General features: G+C 37.8%; 4 protein-coding genes across 4 annotated transcripts; 2 read left to right on the forward strand and 2 right to left on the reverse strand.

Annotated features, from left to right (window-relative positions):
* Positions 1-1,353: 1,353 nt before the first annotated feature.
* LOC103864821 lies at positions 1,354-3,050 on the reverse strand. The gene is made up of 2 exons (XM_009142595.3): positions 2,294-3,050; positions 1,354-2,008 (listed from the first exon to the last, which is right to left on the reverse strand). Exons 1-2 carry the CDS (start codon positions 2,900-2,902, stop codon positions 1,649-1,651), a joined length of 969 nt encoding a protein of 322 aa, XP_009140843.1. The 5' UTR covers positions 2,903-3,050; the 3' UTR covers positions 1,354-1,648.
* Positions 3,051-4,878: 1,828 nt separating this feature from the next.
* LOC103864822 (alpha-L-fucosidase 1) lies at positions 4,879-6,758 on the forward strand. Its single transcript, XM_009142596.2, has 2 exons — positions 4,879-5,473; positions 5,573-6,758. Exons 1-2 carry the CDS (start codon positions 4,950-4,952, stop codon positions 6,537-6,539), a joined length of 1,491 nt encoding a protein of 496 aa, XP_009140844.1. The 5' UTR covers positions 4,879-4,949; the 3' UTR covers positions 6,540-6,758.
* A 658-nt stretch (positions 6,759-7,416) lies between these two features.
* On the reverse strand, positions 7,417-9,565 carry LOC103864823 (probable glucuronoxylan glucuronosyltransferase IRX7). The gene is made up of 4 exons (XM_009142597.3): positions 9,030-9,565; positions 8,572-8,939; positions 8,196-8,446; positions 7,417-7,977 (listed from the first exon to the last, which is right to left on the reverse strand). The coding sequence occupies exons 1-4, from the start codon at positions 9,298-9,300 to the stop codon at positions 7,512-7,514; spliced, it is 1,356 nt and encodes a 451-aa protein (XP_009140845.2). The 5' UTR covers positions 9,301-9,565; the 3' UTR covers positions 7,417-7,511.
* A 2,351-nt stretch (positions 9,566-11,916) lies between these two features.
* On the forward strand, positions 11,917-15,176 carry LOC103864824 (protein NUCLEAR FUSION DEFECTIVE 4). Its single transcript, XM_009142598.3, has one exon. The coding sequence runs from the start codon at positions 13,273-13,275 to the stop codon at positions 15,016-15,018; it is 1,746 nt and encodes a 581-aa protein (XP_009140846.1). The 5' UTR covers positions 11,917-13,272; the 3' UTR covers positions 15,019-15,176.
* The last annotated feature ends 2,327 nt before the right edge of the window (positions 15,177-17,503 follow it).

The raw sequence follows: 17,503 nt of genomic DNA on the forward strand, positions 1-17,503 counted from the left end.
AAGGAAGGAGTAATATCTTATACCAAATTTTGCTTTTTGACAGAAAATTGCATCTTTTCTTTGTCCGACTAGTAAATATTATAATCTGTAACTGATAAAGTATCTTGTAAGATCATGTTAGCTTGTAACCAATAATCATTGCAACTTAAAATCCTTATCTGTCCAGAATTACACCAATATCAATAATCAAAGCATTAGTGAAATAAGGGTTCCGATTAATAAAATAACTAGATATTGATCCGTGCTTCAAAAGCGCGGGTTTTCTTACAATAAAAAGTTTAATAATGTTAATGATTTTTGTATGTTATTATATTACAATATTGAATTATATCAAAACATAGAATTTTATAAAATTATATGATTTATGAATTAATTTATTTAAAATTTTGTATGTATATTGTTATGTAACTCTTTTTTAGGTCTAAACATTTTGTTTGGTTCGAATAAAAACCGATCCGAATCGGTTCAGATCCAAGTCTACGACAAAGTATCTATTGAGTATATTTCAGACCTGCAGTGTCGGTTTAGGTTTGGATTCTACAGGGATCTGAACCGGTATCCTGAGTATCTAAAATGTATTGTGTATATTAAATATATTTTTCTGTTTCAAATATATCTTCGGTATCACGATTATTCTTTTGTGTTTCAGATTCGGTTTCGGTTAATGTTTCAGATTTCAAATAAAATGTTAGATTTTTAGAAACATATTTCGTGTATACGCATAAAATTTTGAATATAATAAAAAAATTTAAAGTATTGTCATGTTTCTATACATTATGTTTTACATAAAAGTTTTGCATTCTGTATATAAAAAAATTTGGTTTATATAATATGTTAATAAATGTTGTAAATCAGCCTTTATGTGGAGCAGATAAATGATCATCATAGCTGACAATATAAACTATATCTAAATATTATCTTTCTTGTATTTGAAAATAAATGCTACTATAATTATTTTCTGTTAATAAGCACGAAATCTGGTGGCAGAATCTTTTAGTTTGACACAAATATTAAACATATTATGTGGAGTTGATTAATTAAGATGATATAAAATATAACATTCTAATGAAAGGGTCCAACAATCTTTTATAAGTAGATTTTTAAAAATTGATTCCGTTTTAATAGTATAGATAAATAATAGCATCTTCTAATTATATTTTGCCAATATGAAAAGTCGTAAAATACTCTGGTCGGTTTTTTTTTTAAAGTACTCTGGTCGGATAAAACCATACTCGAAAACCTGCACTCCACACTCTATATAGATCATATAGACCATTTTGTAAACTTGAGAACCTATAACTAAAACATTCCAATAACATTTACAACCATTGAAAATCACCGTCAAGATCGTCGTAGACCCAATCATCGAGACAATTTTTAATTGTGTTTGAAACATATATCGGCCCTCAAGTCTTGTGCCATTTATGGCTCAAATAGGCTACATCAGTGTACATCAACAATAACATAATCTTTACTAGTTAGAACTGGTATCACAAAAAATGAGTAAATATTACAAGGAGAAACAAATATGACTGACCACAATTAGCAACTTTCTTTATCAGCAAATACCAATGGCCTCAATTTTCTTATGTTCCTCAACTCGCATGGCAACAACTTATTAGCCCTTCTCGCAAAGTTCCAATGTCAATTACTCCTTAGTGCAATGCGCATCTGTGCCATGCTGAACACACTTGCTATACCCAACGCTTTTAAGGAAATCGCGTATCTCTTTGGAGCTACTATTGCTTGCCTTGAGCAATCTTTCATCTTCCTCATAGATTAGATAAGGAGCTTCCGCCGGTTTCCTGGAGAGCAGCTTCTTTGCACCGTTTAAAACATGCTTCTCCCAGCCTTGAACATCGATCTTGATTAAAAGGATCGGTTGAGAAGGCGGGATGAGTTCATCAAGAGGTATGGATTTCACTTGGACCGCTATTTCTTTGTTGGACTTGAATGCAAGTCTTGCCCCCACCTCCGAAACCGCGCTATTGTCAAGCCTTCCAACCAACTGTATCAACAACACAGAATAAACCAATTATATGGTTACATTGATAACTAGTTAGCACTCAGCTTCAACTCTTATGCATAATAAGAGCCGTCTCCAACCCATAACACTATTTTAGTGTCAAAACAATTTCATTATTAAAAATAAATTAATCTCCAACCCAATTCTAAAACACTATTTTAAACCTCTCCACTCCAAATTTGACTAAACTAATATAAATCTAATAAACAGAAACAATAATGCTATTTTTCTAACTAAACTAATCTGAGACAGTAGAAATGTGATTACCTTATGGAAGGTAATATCCCCATTTCTATCAGAAGCAACAGCTTCAAACACAGTGACCAAAGAGGCAACTCTATTGAACCAAATTCCATCACAGATCCTCTGCAAATTCTCGAAAACAGGCTCAAAAGCCAGCACTTTAAACCCCATGGCCGCAGCGGCGAAGCTAGCCATACCGACATTAGCTCCCACATCGACAACGAACCCATCTCTTTTGCCCTCAGCCTTCATCCTCTCAAGAACTTCTTGGATCGTCGCGGAGATGTCCGGTTTCCGAAAGGGCTTCCCTTTGAGCAGCCTGACGATGTTCTTGTGCGGCTTCTCAGGGAGGTTCCCGAGATCGGCGAGGGAGTAGAGGAAAGGGTATTTGAGATTCTCGACGACGTTGGCGATCACGGGTTTGGATTGGGGGCATTTGAAGCAGTCGAAGGGAGGGATTGGGAACTTGGTGGAGATGGTCGGATTTGGATTTGAGTTTTGGAGATATGACGAGGAGGAGGAGAAGAAGAAGAGTGAGGAGAGGAAGATGATGGAGAGAACAAGAAGAGTGATGATTAAGGTCTTTGGTGCTAATAGCTTCTGATTCTTGTCTCTTTTCCAGGCGTTTGCCATTGATTTGTTTTTCCGACAAGAACGAAGTTTTGATCTGTTTTTTTTGTAATGGGAAGCTAAAAGCTCTACTGTGAGTGATTTTCAGATCTGACGGTAACTGACGAGAGATCTGATCAGTCTATGAGTGGAATTGGGCCTTGTTTTCATTCTTATTGGGCTTAGTCGTTATAGTGCTAAGGCCTTGTGTTTATAGCTATTGTGCTCCTCTTTTAAATATGTTAATTTTTAAAACTAACTTAATTTAAAATACTTTTAGTTATGTTATATTTATAAACTTACTGAATATTATTTTATAAATTTCTATTGATAAAAAAAAATATAATTTTTTTATTAATTTATGGAAAGCAGCCAAGAGTAAATTTTATTAACAAATGGAAATTTGTCTCTCTCAAAATATTATATATACAATTTTTTTTTATAGAATCAATAGAATCAGAGCGAAGAATATTCAATAGAAATCTCTCTCTTAAGAAATTGGTTCCTCTCAATTTTTGTGTTTCTATATATTATAAAGTACAGAAATTTTAATGGTTTATTGAGCAAATGCAGAGTGACGAATATACAATATAATCATACTTAGATATTGTTCGAATACGGATCGGTTCAGATTTTCGGATACTATAGTTTAGGGTTTTGTTACTGGCTCGGGTAATTCTCATAACTAGGTTGGATTCAGATTGGTATGCTTTAGGTTGAGTTACATTCGAAAAATAACTTGTAACTAACTTTTAAAAACCAAGAACTCATACAAAAAAACAAGAAAAATCATAATCTTGCAAATCCAAAAAAGTTTAAAACTTCTGATTCAAAATTTTTACTTGATTAGCCATATCGGAAAAATCGTAGAAAAAATTGTAGTAAGGTGATCAAGGAAAATGAGGAAGAATTGGACGAGAGAAACGAGGCGGAAAAGAAAAAGAAAAACAAAAAAAAAAATTTAAAGACGAGAAGCGATAGACAAATCTTTGAACAAAAATCTTTTAGCACAAATAATCGCATACATGTTGGGGGTGATTGGTTGGGCTGTAGAAAGTGACTTTAGCTTTAATTTTCATCTACAACCTTAAATACTACCAATCATGCTTTATCTTGGTTTTTAAAGCTACAACCAAAAAATTAAAACTACAGCAAAAACACACAAAAAATGGCTGTAAACATCTTATTTTCTAAAGCCCCATTTTTTTAGCTGTAGGAAATTTTAAAGGTACATCATTTAAAGCTAAATCAAAAATCCTACAGACAAAATATTAAAGTAAATTTTCTACAATTACAACCCAACCAATCACCCCCGTTATCTTTTAGTAAGGCTAAAAACTTTTCATTGCTTCTAACATTGCGAATATCAAGATTGGATTCGGATTCTGCTCCAATTATGCTAAAATTCTTTTTATCAGTCTTTGAATCATTGGGAATGATTGGTTAGACTATATCAAATGTCTTTATTTTTAATTATGTTTCTAAAACAAACAAAAAATTGTTGTATGAAATTTTTTAGAGCTACAGTGTAACCATTCATCCAATTTGATTTTCTTCATACAGTTTCTCTGCAGCCTTCACTGGGTCCATAAATCCAATTAAAGTCAGCTTGTTCGAAACAAGATCTGCTCTCTCACTGTTTCAACTCATGCACCGTAAGTCAAACATAGGAGAAGAACATTACAGATGTTGGATTTCAACTTTTCGCCAAAATCCAGAGTAACAACATTTCATGAAATCAAACGATTAAACAAAGATTCCACAAACCATTTAATTATTATTAGACAAAAAAAATATTTCTTATAAATAGCATTATGGGTTTAATGACAGTTAAATTTTAAACATTGTAAATTTTAACAAAAAAGGGTCATCATTCATTATAAAATGTAAACAGTAAGTCTCATAGTAATAACAAAACAAAGTAATAATTATTGCTTTTGCATTAAGTTGACATCTTTCTAAAATCAATTAATCAAAACTCAATATAACCAAGTTAAACTAATCACAGCCAAGTATAAAACTAAAGAGACAACAACAAGTCTCCTCTCCATTGACAATTGAAGAAGATCAAATGTCTCTACTAACTCTCCTCTTCTTCTCCTCACTCCTCTCTCTATCCAAATCTACCCCACTGAAACCGCACCCTCTTCCGATCCTACCCCTCCCTTCATCCCAACAGCTCCAATGGCAGCTCGGATCCATGTCCATGTTCCTCCACTTCGGCCCCAACACCTTCACCGACTCCGAATGGGGCACCGGAAAAGCCGACCCGTCCGTCTTCAACCCGGCCCACCTCAACGCCACCCAGTGGGTCCAAATCGCCAAAGACTCCGGCTTCTCCCGCGTCATCCTCACGGCGAAGCACCACGACGGCTTCTGCCTCTGGCCCAGCGACTACACCGACTACTCCGTCAAATCCTCCCCCTGGAGAAACGGCACCGGCGACGTCGTGGCCGAGCTAGCTTCGGCGGCGGCGGAGGCGGGTATCGGACTCGGCCTTTACCTCTCTCCGTGGGACCGCCACGACGGAGCTTACGGGAAGACGTTGGAGTACAACGAGTTTTACCTGAGTCAGATGACCGAGTTGCTGACAAAGTAACGTCCTTTCTCTCTCATACCCACGTTTTGATTCCGTTTATTGAATCTTTTTACCAAAAAATAAAAAAAGATTGAATCTTTTTGGTTTTTTTTTAGGTATGGAGAGATTAAGGAAGTGTGGTTAGATGGAGCCAAAGGGGAAGGAGAGAAAGACATGGAGTATTACTTCACCACTTGGTTTAGTTTGATCCACCAGCTTCAGCCCGGCGCCGTTATATTTTCCGACGCCGGGCCTGATGTCCGGTGGATCGGCGACGAAGCTGGAGTCGCTGGGTCCACTTGCTGGTCGCTCTTTAACCGAACCGATGCGAAAATAGGGGACACTGATCCTCTCTACTCTCAGCAAGGTGATGGGTTTGGTCAAGATTGGGTGCCGGCGGAGTGCGATGTTTCGATCAGACCGGGTTGGTTTTGGCACGTGTTGGAGTCTCCTAAACCGGTGGCTAAGCTTCTGGATATATACTATAACTCGGTGGGGAGAAACTGTCTGTTTTTGCTCAACGTTCCTCCTAATTCCTCAGGGTTGATATCTGAGCAGGACATTAAGGTTCTTAAGGAGTTCCGTGAGTTGAAAAATTCGATTTTCGCCAATAACCTCGCCCTCAAAGGTTTTATTAACTCGACCAGCGTCCGTGGCTCGCAGTTTAGTGCTGAGAATGTTTTGGAGGAAGGGTTGGATAAGTACTGGGCGCCAGAGGAGAAGCAGAAGGAATGGGAGCTGTACTTGGAGTTTCGAGATCCGGTTAGTTTCAACGTGTTGGAAGTGCAAGAACCGATCCAGATGGGTCAGAGGGTAGCGTCGTTTCATCTGGAGATGCGGAACGTTGAGAGCGGTAAGTGGGAGAGAGTTGTGAGGGGCACTACGGTTGGTTTCAAAAGGCTTTTAAGGTTTCCGAGATGTGAGTCGCAGTCTCTGAAGCTTGTAGTGGAGAAAGCGAGGGCCGACCCGCTTATATCGTACATTGGAATCTACATGGATAAGTTTTCGGATTCGGGGAGGAACTCATCGAAGATAACAATCACAAGGGCACTTCAGGAGGAGCTTGTACTGAATGATTCCTAGAAATAACTTTTCTGAGGAAGTGTTATGTGATCATGTCATGTATACTATCATTGTGGCTTCTATCTAAAGCAAATAAAATGATCAATGTCTCTCTTTTGTAAGTCACCGTTTCACCTTTGAGAGTATTTATTTGGTTCAAGAAATAGGCTTTTGGTAAATGTGTTGAATCTCCTCCTCTGAGCTGTGCAATTGAGAAACTGAAACTTCAGTTTTGTGTTTCTGAATTTGTGTTGTTTATTAATCTAGCAGATTAATGTGTTGACAACAGATACATCAGTCGATTTGCTTTAATAGAGCTGCCACGGTTATATATTTGGTTGTTCAGCCGATGAGTTCCTCCACTTCACTAAGCTCAATCCTAAAGCTTGTTAAAAAAATCACACTCACTTTGCTTTTTTTTTGTATATACGCAGAAGCTGTTTAAACCTCTGATTTAAGTTTTTCAATGTTGTTTGTTTCCATCTGCAGCATCTATGGTTAATCACGTGTTTAATGGAGAAACACTTCGGATGCAATTGACTCAGCCTCGAAACCTTAGGCTCAACACATTAGAGTGACTTAAGTTGTTCCAATAATATCAGGGTTTCAGCCATCTATAGTAACACTGAGACATCTCTGACGCACAAACAGTGCTTCTTTGGGGTATTGTACATCAAATCACAGTTTCTTTTGTTTTGGTGTCAAACATATAGATGCTACCAGCAAAACACAAGTCGTTTGGTATCTTGTTTATACTTTACAAATCACATTTTCTCATGTTGGAGTTGAACATATGTAATGTATGCTACAACAACCGCAAGTCGTTTGATATCTTGTTTACACTTGATTTGAAGCCTCTGTGGAGTGTTTTAGAGAGGGAGTTGTAAGAGCGTAAGAGAACTGTTATCAGACGCCGTTCGAATCTGGTAGCCTGCACTGTGTTTGTTTTAAACTCTCAAAGCAGTAATATACACGTGTCAAAATATTATTGGTTTACAGAACATCATTTGACTTTCTTCTAACAGACCTATTCAATTTCTTTGACAAAGCTTCCAGAACTTGCCACGTGGCATCTCCCTCTCGCGGAGGAACATTAAACAGAAGGGCCCGCCTAACAGACGGATCCTCAAGGTTCTTCTGTATGTCGGACAAATTAGTAGCCGCCACGTGTTTTAAAATATCTCCGAGTCTCCCGACGTCTCTCTCCGCCACCGTGAGCGAGATATCAGGCCAACGCACCGCGGATGGGAACGGCAAACGAATCCCGTCGGCGATAATAACCGGCACGCACCCAAGCGCAACCGACTCAACAAGTCTCGGGCTCCATGGGGCCCACCCTAGAGGACACAAACAGAAAACAGAACGAGCTATTTCTGACTGGTAACCGGCAAATCTTTGTCGTTGGAGATAAAACCGCCGGTCACCCCCGTAACTCCTCCATATCTCCGTCCTTATTCGCCTAAATAGAGAAAAAGGAAAGTTAACTCAACAGAACAAATATAATTAACTTCTTTTTTTAACAGACCAAAATAAATTAACTTTTATTTTAACACAAAAAATATAATTAACTATAGTTGAGTATTTAAAATGGTTGTTGTGTAATTCGACAAGAAAAATTATTTTAAAAAAAAATTAACAAAGAAAAAAACAGTTTTGTATCAAGATTTTGTTTGTTACTTGCTGTAGAAGCGTCCACTGATGTTTTTGGGATGAATCTCCATCTTCCCGCGGAAGAAAACTCTAATGTCTCGTTCTTTAGCTGCCGGAATATTCTTTTGAGTCTTACGCAAACCTTCCGGCGAGATGTACGGTGGTATCACAACGTTCTCTACCTCTTGGCATGGATGCTTATAAGTTACACCAAAAGTTTGCAAAACTATAGAGTTTCTCAACATCCTTGGTACCCCATCAGCGATTGCTCTATCCTCCTTCAAATAAAAATAAATAAATATATATAAGTATTATTTTAAAAAAAAATCATGATTTCATAAAAATAAAAATAAATATATTAAAATTGTCATAATAATTTAAAATACGTTTCTTTTGAACTAACCATGGTGTGGAAGCAAGAGCCAAAGTCGTGTGTAGCGGTGAAGACGTGGTCAGAGCCACTAGTACGATTCCAGAACGGGTGTTGAGCAGAGACGAGGTCTATCGCTTCATTGATGAGTGATCGGGCGTGACCAATCGCTGGAAAGCCGTTGACTGTGCTGAAATTGCAAGAAACATAGACAGGGACGAAGAAGAAGTCGGCCTCGTAGGGATCTTCCGTCCGCACGTCTCCGCGGAGGCTGAGCAACGCTTTGTGAAGAGCCACCTCCGCAGCGAAGAGGTGGTTGCTGCATCTCTCGTTGGCTAACCAATCTTTGTTGAACTTGGAAGGCAAGTCATAGACGTAGATCTTCAAATTGTTGAATACATCTAAAGACGGTTAAAACAATAACAACAGATATTGTTATAACATGAAACCAGAACATGAACTAAAAAATAAAATTATGTATGTATAATTACCAGTTCTGATGTTGGGACGTTGAAGGGGAAAGCCATGTCTTTGATCATGGATTTTTGATTCAAACATGGCACGAGAAGGGAGAGGCTTGGGTTTAGGGTTAGTTATGAGAGGGTTTGATGGCGACAAAGAAGAGGAAGGATGGTCTTCTTGGTCATGATCGACAAAGAAGGAAGCAACAAAATATAGAGTAAGTGAGAAACAGAGGATCCATTTGTAGTAGTGTTTGAAACAGAGACTTTTCTCTGTTCTTCTCTGTTTCTGTGTAATCATGGTTCTTGGTTTTCTTGGATAGATTTTGAGGCCTCTGGTTGCCTGATAGAAGTCATCTGATTGTTGGAATTAGTTAATATGGGTTTAAGTTGGTGAAGAGGGGTTTTCGGAATTGGGTTTGGGAGATAAAGTAGAGATTAAGAATGGTGAAAGGTGGAGAAGTTTTATCAAGACAATTCAATAAATCTTTAATGTATTTGTTGACTCTTCAGAAATAAAAACATTCATATTTTCCTATTGAATTCTTGATTTCTCTTTTTATATTTGTAGGCTATTAATGTTTTTAAGATATCTTTTGCAAAAAGGCTATATTGTAAAAAGAGAATGGACGACAATTAACTGACAACAAAGTTTAAACGATTTCCCAAACTATTGAATCTTATCAGCTTATACTAAAGCAGATTGATTCATGTACTACTGCAAATTTTGGTTCGTATTGTTTAATTAAATCCTAAAATTTATTCTTGATAAGATTATGTTATGTAGTATTTTCGTAAACGGCAAGGAATAATGGACCCAATTCGAGTAGGGAACTAATGGGAACCCACCAAACTTTATTATTTTTCTTTTACTAACACGAATGTATCTTCTTAATAAATTTAGTGAGACCGCTTTTACATATTTTACATATAAGATGAACATATGTCATATAGCACAACCATTTCAATTACGATCAGATTAGGAACGGAAATTAAACATATTGAGACATTGCACAAGCTACTTAGAACAACACACTTAGATTCCATGTTAATTATACGCTGGTGTTTCGTAGACACTCTTCTATAAATCAACTAATTTAGTTGCTAAAATAAAATCTACTAATGTAATATTTTGATAATATTAATTATTTCAGCTCCCGAGCTATTCTTAAAAGTTACAACATATCACGGGCTGACTATTTATTTGCCAGGCGGTGAGGTTACGACGAGTCTGTCCAAATTGTGTAGAAATCCTAGTGGCAGAGTTCATATATAGAATGAGTTAAGATTTTCCGATAACAAAATATTAAGTTTTTTAACACAACAAAATATAACTATACGAAATATACAGGTGATGCTAGAGCGTTTATGTAAAGTTACTATACTTCACATGATCCTCCTACAACTAGTGCGGCTATATTAACCTAAACAACTCTCATAAATTAACCATTCTGAATTAATCCGTTCAAAACTCGAAATGTTTGACAAAATAGTTTTTCAATAAAATAAAAAGTAATGATGCTGCTTTTTCTATGACATATAGATCGAGTTTAATGGAAATTATTAAAACAAAATTTATTTTGGATCAATATAACTATTGATACTGATCGAGTTTGATGGAGAATAATTCTAACTAATTTGAGGATAATTTTCAAAAAGCACTATATTTTTTTTATAAAAAGTACTAGTGCCTTACTTTTTCATTTGCATATTCTTATTGTATCAGTCCTGAAATAATTTCCTCTACTTAAGGTCAGGGCCGACTTTGACTGTGCATATATTCTTAACCCATAAAAGTACGCATTTGGAGCTAGAAATCGTCAACGTAAAGTAACGAGTTTTCTTGAACTTTAGCACTAGGTTAGAAGAAATGCAAAAGTTTACCAACCACGCCTTTTCTACACCTTTTGTTTATAGTAAAAATTAAGAAGTAATATATAATGTTCGGTTATCAACTTATCATAAACTATCAGTTTTTGCAAACCGACCGCATATAAATATTGTTTGTGTAGATGGTTTTTCTTTTTTATTGAACATTATGTAGATAGATTTATGTTAGCATCAGTGTCCAATCGTATGATAGATATTATATAACAAACCAAATATTAGGTATGAAGTCACTTTCAGTAGGTTGCTTCGTTAAGCGGGAATGATATAATACATAATCCAGAAACAAAATACCAACATAAAGGTTGTAGTCTTGTAGAAGTTGATGACTGGTTAGCGATTAGCCTGTTTATAAACTGAAACTGTTCTATCCATTGTTTGTATATATATAATTGGGTGTCAACTAAGCAACAAAAACAAAATAATCGACCATTATCGTTCAGCCATGTTCCTTCACTGGTCCTACTACAAGTTGTGAATTGTTTTCTTGTATATGTGTTCAAATAGTAAGTACATCAGAAGCTTGTTACAAAAAAAAAAGTACATCAGAAGCTAACAAATAATCTAAAACTGTAGACTAGATTCTTGTGTGTTAATTACATTCATAAAAGTTCACATTCACTTTCTATCATTTTTATGATCACTTTTTTTCTTTCTAATTCTCTCGTTCGTTGGGTTATTGTGTATCATAAGAAGAGCCCCAACTTGTAAGATCACCTTCAATGTTTTCTTGCTACTTTTTTCTGTAAAATAGATGAACACTAATAGGGAAAATTTGTTCCATTGTATTTTTCTAAAGTAGCATTCTTCAGAATATAGAATAAAAATAGATATTTAAATTGTAATAATTTTGACTGTAAATGCTTTTACAGAAACAAAAATAGTAATGAATTGGAGATGAGAATTCATTGTAGGCTAGATGATCAGGCTCGCGGTATGTATTATACTCCTATTTAATATAAAATTATGAATATGTAACTATATCAAAGCAATGGCGGTATACAAAATGAGAGATCATTAATTCTATAAAGTTATTTACATGGTTACTCTATAGCACTTTTCAGTATTGTCTGTTATATTGAATGAAATATTTTTCAAACTTTTGACAGATTTTGCTCTTTACTAGTATCGGTTTCAGTCAAGTAAGTGAATCAAGTGACTAAAGGGTCGACTATGAAGAATTTGCATGTGGAAGAGACAACCGGACTCATGATTAAGATAGTTATAGGCCTGAAAGCCTGAAACTAGCAGACGTAAACGGAGCCCATTATATAATATAACCAACATTCTGGACACGGCTATCCAAATTGAATATTTTTTTTGGCACAATAATATTATTATTTTTATTTTTTCTTTTCAATTCTAGTATTTTTCTAGAATCCAAGTTTGGTTTTTCGACCTGTATTAAAAAAGTTTATCTAGAAACGTCAAATATTGTTAATACTCACTTCTCCATGAACAATCGCCCACCGTGGACTTCAAAACTACGGCTGTTTAGGATAAATTAAATTTACCCTAACAACGGCCATCAGGGTCCAAGAGCCTTGTGTTTTTCCAACTGTGCTAGATAGAATTATTAAATGTATTTAGTGTTTCAGATCCAAATGATTTGGACATACTAGAGAAATGTTTTTTAATAAGAAATATATATGAAAAGTTTGAAAACATTGATAATGAAAAGTTTTACAGAATAAAGAAATAGGATCGTTTTAAAGAAGTACAAAGTGGTTGTAGCAAGTATACAATCGTTTAGACAACGAAAATAGACAAATTTATTGGATAGATGAAAATTTTCGTTTGTTTATGTGATTTCACTTATTGTTCAATTATTTTAAGACAGACACTACCAACTTTTTGACACTACTGTTTATTTACTAATAATAACTACTGTTTCTGTCAGCCTCCATGATCCATATGTAACTAGCAAAAGGTATAAAAAGATATTCTGGTCAACTTAAACCAATATAGTGTTTGAGAATTGATCTGTTCTTTTTTTCTTCTAATTTGGCCTCTCTTTACTATCCAAGGATATGGAGTAACATTTATGCATTTTCATCTTCTTATCCTTATCCTTTTAGACACGAATGGTCTAGCCGACAACATTAGGAAAGACAGATACTATGGTCAATCTTTATTATTATTTCTTGACATCAATAAAATGGTAAATCTTCCTCAAATCTTTCAGACAATCCGCTCTCTCTTTGATACATACATGTACCTAAAAAATATCCCCTATTATCTTGCTCTTACTTTATAGCCTTCCAGACTCTCTTTCTGTACTTTAATCATTACATCTCTCTTTCTTGCTCAGCCTTTCTCAATAGTCTTCAAAGAGATCCAAATCACAAGAGATCTTGATTCTGTAAACTCAACTCTTGTTTCCAAGATGCATCAGTCTGGAGAGACCGTACGATTCTTGATTCACCTCTTTAATGGAAGATGGTTCATGGTGTTTGCTTCGTTCCTCATCATGGCGTGCGCTGGAGCCACTTATCTCTTCGGGACATACTCCAAAGACATCAAATCCACACTTGGTTACGACCAGACAACGTTGAACCTGTTAGGTTTCTTTAAAGATCTCGGAGCAAACGTAGGAGTCATGTCCGGACTCATAGCGGAAGTCACACCGACTTGGTTCGTTCTAACCGTCGGCTCCGCGATGAACTTCGTCGGTTACTTCATGATCTGGCTCACCGTTACAGGGAAAGTATCCAAACCGAAAGTCTGGCAGATGTGTCTCTACATTTGCATCGGAGCCAACTCTCAGAACTTCGCAAACACGGGAGCTTTGGTTACTTGCGTCAAGAACTTCCCTGAGAGCAGAGGAGTCATGCTCGGTTTGCTCAAGGGCTACGTTGGGTTAAGTGGAGCGATCATGACGCAGCTTTACTTTGCTATTTACGGTAACGACTCCAAGTCTTTGATTCTGTTGATCGCTTGGCTACCCGCTGTGGTCTCCCTTGTGTTTGTGTATTCCATTAGAGAGAAGAAGGTCGTGAGGCAGAGGAACGAGCTGAATGTGTTTTACAATTTTCTATATCTCTCCATCTTCTTGGCGTTGTTCCTAATGGCTATGAACATCGCCGAGAAGCAAGTTCATTTCACCAAAGCCGCTTACGCGGCGAGCGCTACGATCTGTTGTGTTTTGCTATTTGTGCCTCTAACGGTTGCGGTTAAGCAAGAGATCGAAGTGTGGAACATGAAGAAGTTGCCTCCCAGCGAGGTCAAAGTTGAGAACCTTTCTAGGATGAGCGACCTCCCGGGAAGTCCCCTAGAAAAAAAGGTTGAGGCCCCAAAGAAAGAAATTGATCTTGTTCATGAAGAGAAGGAGATGAAATCTTGTTTCTTGACGGTTTTTGATCCGCCGCCAAGAGGGGAAGATTACACAATACTACAAGCATTGTTAAGCCTCGACATGATCATCCTATTTATGGCGACTTTCTGCGGTTTAGGGTCGAGCTTGACGGCTGTAGACAACCTAGGACAGATAGGGGAGTCCCTCGGCTACCCGAACCATACGGTTAGCTCATTTGTGTCTCTAGTTAGCATATGGAACTACTTCGGCCGAGTCTTCTCCGGGTTCGTCTCTGAATACTTGCTCGCCAAGTATAAACTACCCCGACCGCTCATGATGACGTTCGTCCTTTTATTGAGCTGCGCGGGACACCTTCTCATCGCGTTCCCGGTGCCTGGCTCGGTATACATAGCGTCCATTCTAATGGGATTCTCTTTCGGCGCGCAACTCCCTCTCCTCTTTGCCATCATCTCGGAGCTTTTTGGTCTCAAGTACTACTCTACATTGTTTAACTGCGGGCAGCTCGCTAGCCCGCTCGGGTCTTACATCTTGAACGTTCGCGTCACGGGCATGCTTTACGATAGAGAGGCCTTGAAGCAGCTAAAAGCGCGAGGGCTAACGAGAAAAGATGTGAAAGACTTGACTTGCTTAGGAAGTCAATGCTATAAATTGCCGTTTGTGATTTTGGCTTCAGTGACCTTCTTTGGAGCGCTAGTGTCTTTGGGTCTAGCGATAAGGACGAGAAAGTTTTACAAAGGTGATATTTACAAAAAGTTTAGGGAGACTCCTGGATCTGAATCTGTGTCTGTATTGGTCTCTGATCCAAGAAAGTCTTGATGAGGAAACACAACAGCTTTGTTTAATTTGTTTTCTAATCATTCTGTTGAATTATAGATGGATATATTTTTATTAGTAGAGAGCTGTGTCGTTATTCTATACTTCAACGTGGTTTCGTTTTCTTTAGTCAAGCTTAAATAGTGGAAGCCTTTTTGTCATATTAGGGTTACTGTTTTTTAATGGTTCATTTAATATATTACAAAAGGTTATAGTAATCATGTGGTAGTGCAAAACCGGAATCATACCGAAACGAACGTTCACGTGTTGTTGTAAATGTTACATCGTAGGAGCTGTCATATTCGCACTTCGCGTCTGTCTCACTCTCACCAACTATGGGTGACGCGTGCGGGGCTTAGTTAGAAAACCTTTTCACATCTTTTGAGCCGATTCAAATTTAGGTATTTGTGTTAATTTGGACATCCAAGAGATGAGAGTCAAAAGCCAATACTTTTCGTGTACTCTTTTGAGAAAATTGTACAGTTTTGAGTTAGGTTTGTGGATTGAGACGGAGTCTACCACATTGTGAACCATGTGCGTGTCCCTGTCAGCGGTTCATGTGCACAATAGAGATAAGGGGTAATAATGTCATTTAGTCATATGTTTTCAGTTGTAAAGTGCCACTCAAATTAGAAGTGTCTCTTTATGATAGATTTTCTAAGAAAGTGCCCTTCGGTATAAAGCTCTTAGTTGAAATCTGAGTGATTTCGAACGAATTAGTATAAATATGTCGATGGCTGGTAGTTTTCTGCAACATAATATTAATACCATGTTCTCTTTTTGTTTTTAACACTGGGTTTGTATATCAAATGAAAAAGTTACATAATGAGAAAGATGTTCTCGATACACGGAAAAATCTACCAAAAAACCAACTATATAAAAAAAATTGGAAAAACATAAAAATTGAAGGTTAGAAAGTAGTATCAGTATATACCATACCATACGAAAACACAGATTGCTCCCAACCAAGAACCAGCGGAGCGTAGAAACACATCACTGTCATGCCTTGGTTCGAGGCTGCTTCCTTCTTTTTTTTTTTGCTAAAGGGTAAATATCATTAGAGGATAATGAAAATCCGGTTACAAGTTATAGAACATTGAAACCAAGAGATGCTTTTCAGCTTATCAGGTTTATGGAACCGCAAAAAGTTTAAAAAAGCCCCATAGAACCTACAAAGATTAACACCAAGCAACCCAAACAATGGCTTACTTAAGTTAATATTACATTGAAGCACAAAGACAGCATTTTAAACTCCCATACCAAAGCGCTTCCTGTTCTACTGGTTTGAAACACAGAGCAGGAGAATAACCTGAAGACGAGTTCGATCGAACCTCACCGAAGTGGCTCCTAGCAGGCATCGACGGAAGCGCCTGGCTCACGCCCCGGAGCTCCGCTGGAGGAAGACGTCGACAAACAAGCCCAAGTTAACACAGAGGATGACGATAGTGTAAACCCACTGCTACACCACTGAAGATGAAGATCGCGGTCAAGCGCAGTCGGTCGTTTTGGCCCCTCATTCCGCTGCGCGACACAGAAGATGCGGCGGAGACAGCAGAGTTACATATCGCAATCGACCGGGAGCTTTGGAATGGGAAATGAAGCACAGAGGGAGCACGGAACTCCTTGAAGCAGGTGACCTGAAGGCGAAAGAAAACATCGCTCTTTCCGCAAGAGACGTCGACGTCGAGGGTTGTCCTCAAGACCCTAGTAAAAGACGATGAAAGCAGGAAAGGGGAGCTAACCATTCGCTGAGGAACACCATGGAAGCCGTCGTTTGAGCTACAGAAACAGAGGTCCTCGGTGGTGCGCCTCACAACCACCTTTCACTCAGAGAGAGGAGGAGCTCTACGCAAACCCTGGAGCTAACTGCTAGAAAAGACCGACTGGGGCGAGACGACAGAGCAGAGGCGTGGACGGCAGTGACGCGTCGAAGCTTCTGGCGAATCTCGGATCTCAGATCTGACCCAGATCCAAGCGCAATCAGCGACTAAGAGTAGATCCAGGGCTCCCAGAGCCATCACCGACTCGTCTCGCCTCGCTGGTGGTCCAGAGGAATCAAAGACCCTTCGATTCCAGTTAGATCCGGCGGAAAAATCTCATCGGACCCAGACACACTGAGCAAAGAGGAGAGACAAAAGAAGAGATAGCAGAGGACGGAAGGCGATGACAAACGGCTGGAGAGGGAGACCAACGGCGAGAGGTGCCGTCGGCCGTCTTGACCATCATATATTAATACCATGCTCACTTTCGAGGATTTAAATGTATTGTTCTTGTTTACTCATATGCTTTTGGTCATTTATATACTGCATATATTTATTTTCAAACATCCCAAAAAAAAAATCTGAAAAAATCACGAGTGTTTTATTTGGAGACAATTAGGAAAAATAGCCTCATGAGAAAAGGAAATTGGGAAACTACATACGACAAGACGTAATTGAAGAACACAATACCATTAGTCGCGTAAGAGTACGATACTACCCATAATCCA

Source organism: Brassica rapa, chromosome A04, assembly GCF_000309985.2.
Source record: "Brassica rapa cultivar Chiifu-401-42 chromosome A04, CAAS_Brap_v3.01, whole genome shotgun sequence".
NCBI lineage: Eukaryota > Viridiplantae > Streptophyta > Magnoliopsida > Brassicales > Brassicaceae > Brassica > Brassica rapa.

Excerpts from the sequence above, each read along its gene's own strand:
- LOC103864821 (XM_009142595.3), bottom strand. The coding sequence starts at position 2,902 with ATGGCAAACGCCTGGAAAAGAGACAAGAATCAGAAGCTATTAGCACCA. Across the intron at positions 2,009-2,293 it reads GGGATATTACCTTCCATAAG|TTGGTTGGAAGGCTTGACAA; the intron begins GTAATCACATTT and ends TTGTTGATACAG.
- LOC103864823 (XM_009142597.3), bottom strand. The coding sequence starts at position 9,300 with ATGATTACACAGAAACAGAGAAGAACAGAGAAAAGTCTCTGTTTCAAA. Across the intron at positions 8,940-9,029 it reads ACGTCCCAACATCAGAACTG|ATGTATTCAACAATTTGAAG; the intron begins GTAATTATACAT and ends AACCGTCTTTAG. Across the intron at positions 7,978-8,195 it reads AGTGGACGCTTCTACAGCAA|GCGAATAAGGACGGAGATAT; the intron begins GTAACAAACAAA and ends TTCTCTATTTAG.
- LOC103864822 (XM_009142596.2), top strand. The coding sequence starts at position 4,950 with ATGTCTCTACTAACTCTCCTCTTCTTCTCCTCACTCCTCTCTCTATCC. Across the intron at positions 5,474-5,572 it reads ATGACCGAGTTGCTGACAAA|GTATGGAGAGATTAAGGAAG; the intron begins GTAACGTCCTTT and ends GTTTTTTTTTAG.
- LOC103864824 (XM_009142598.3), top strand. The coding sequence starts at position 13,273 with ATGCATCAGTCTGGAGAGACCGTACGATTCTTGATTCACCTCTTTAAT.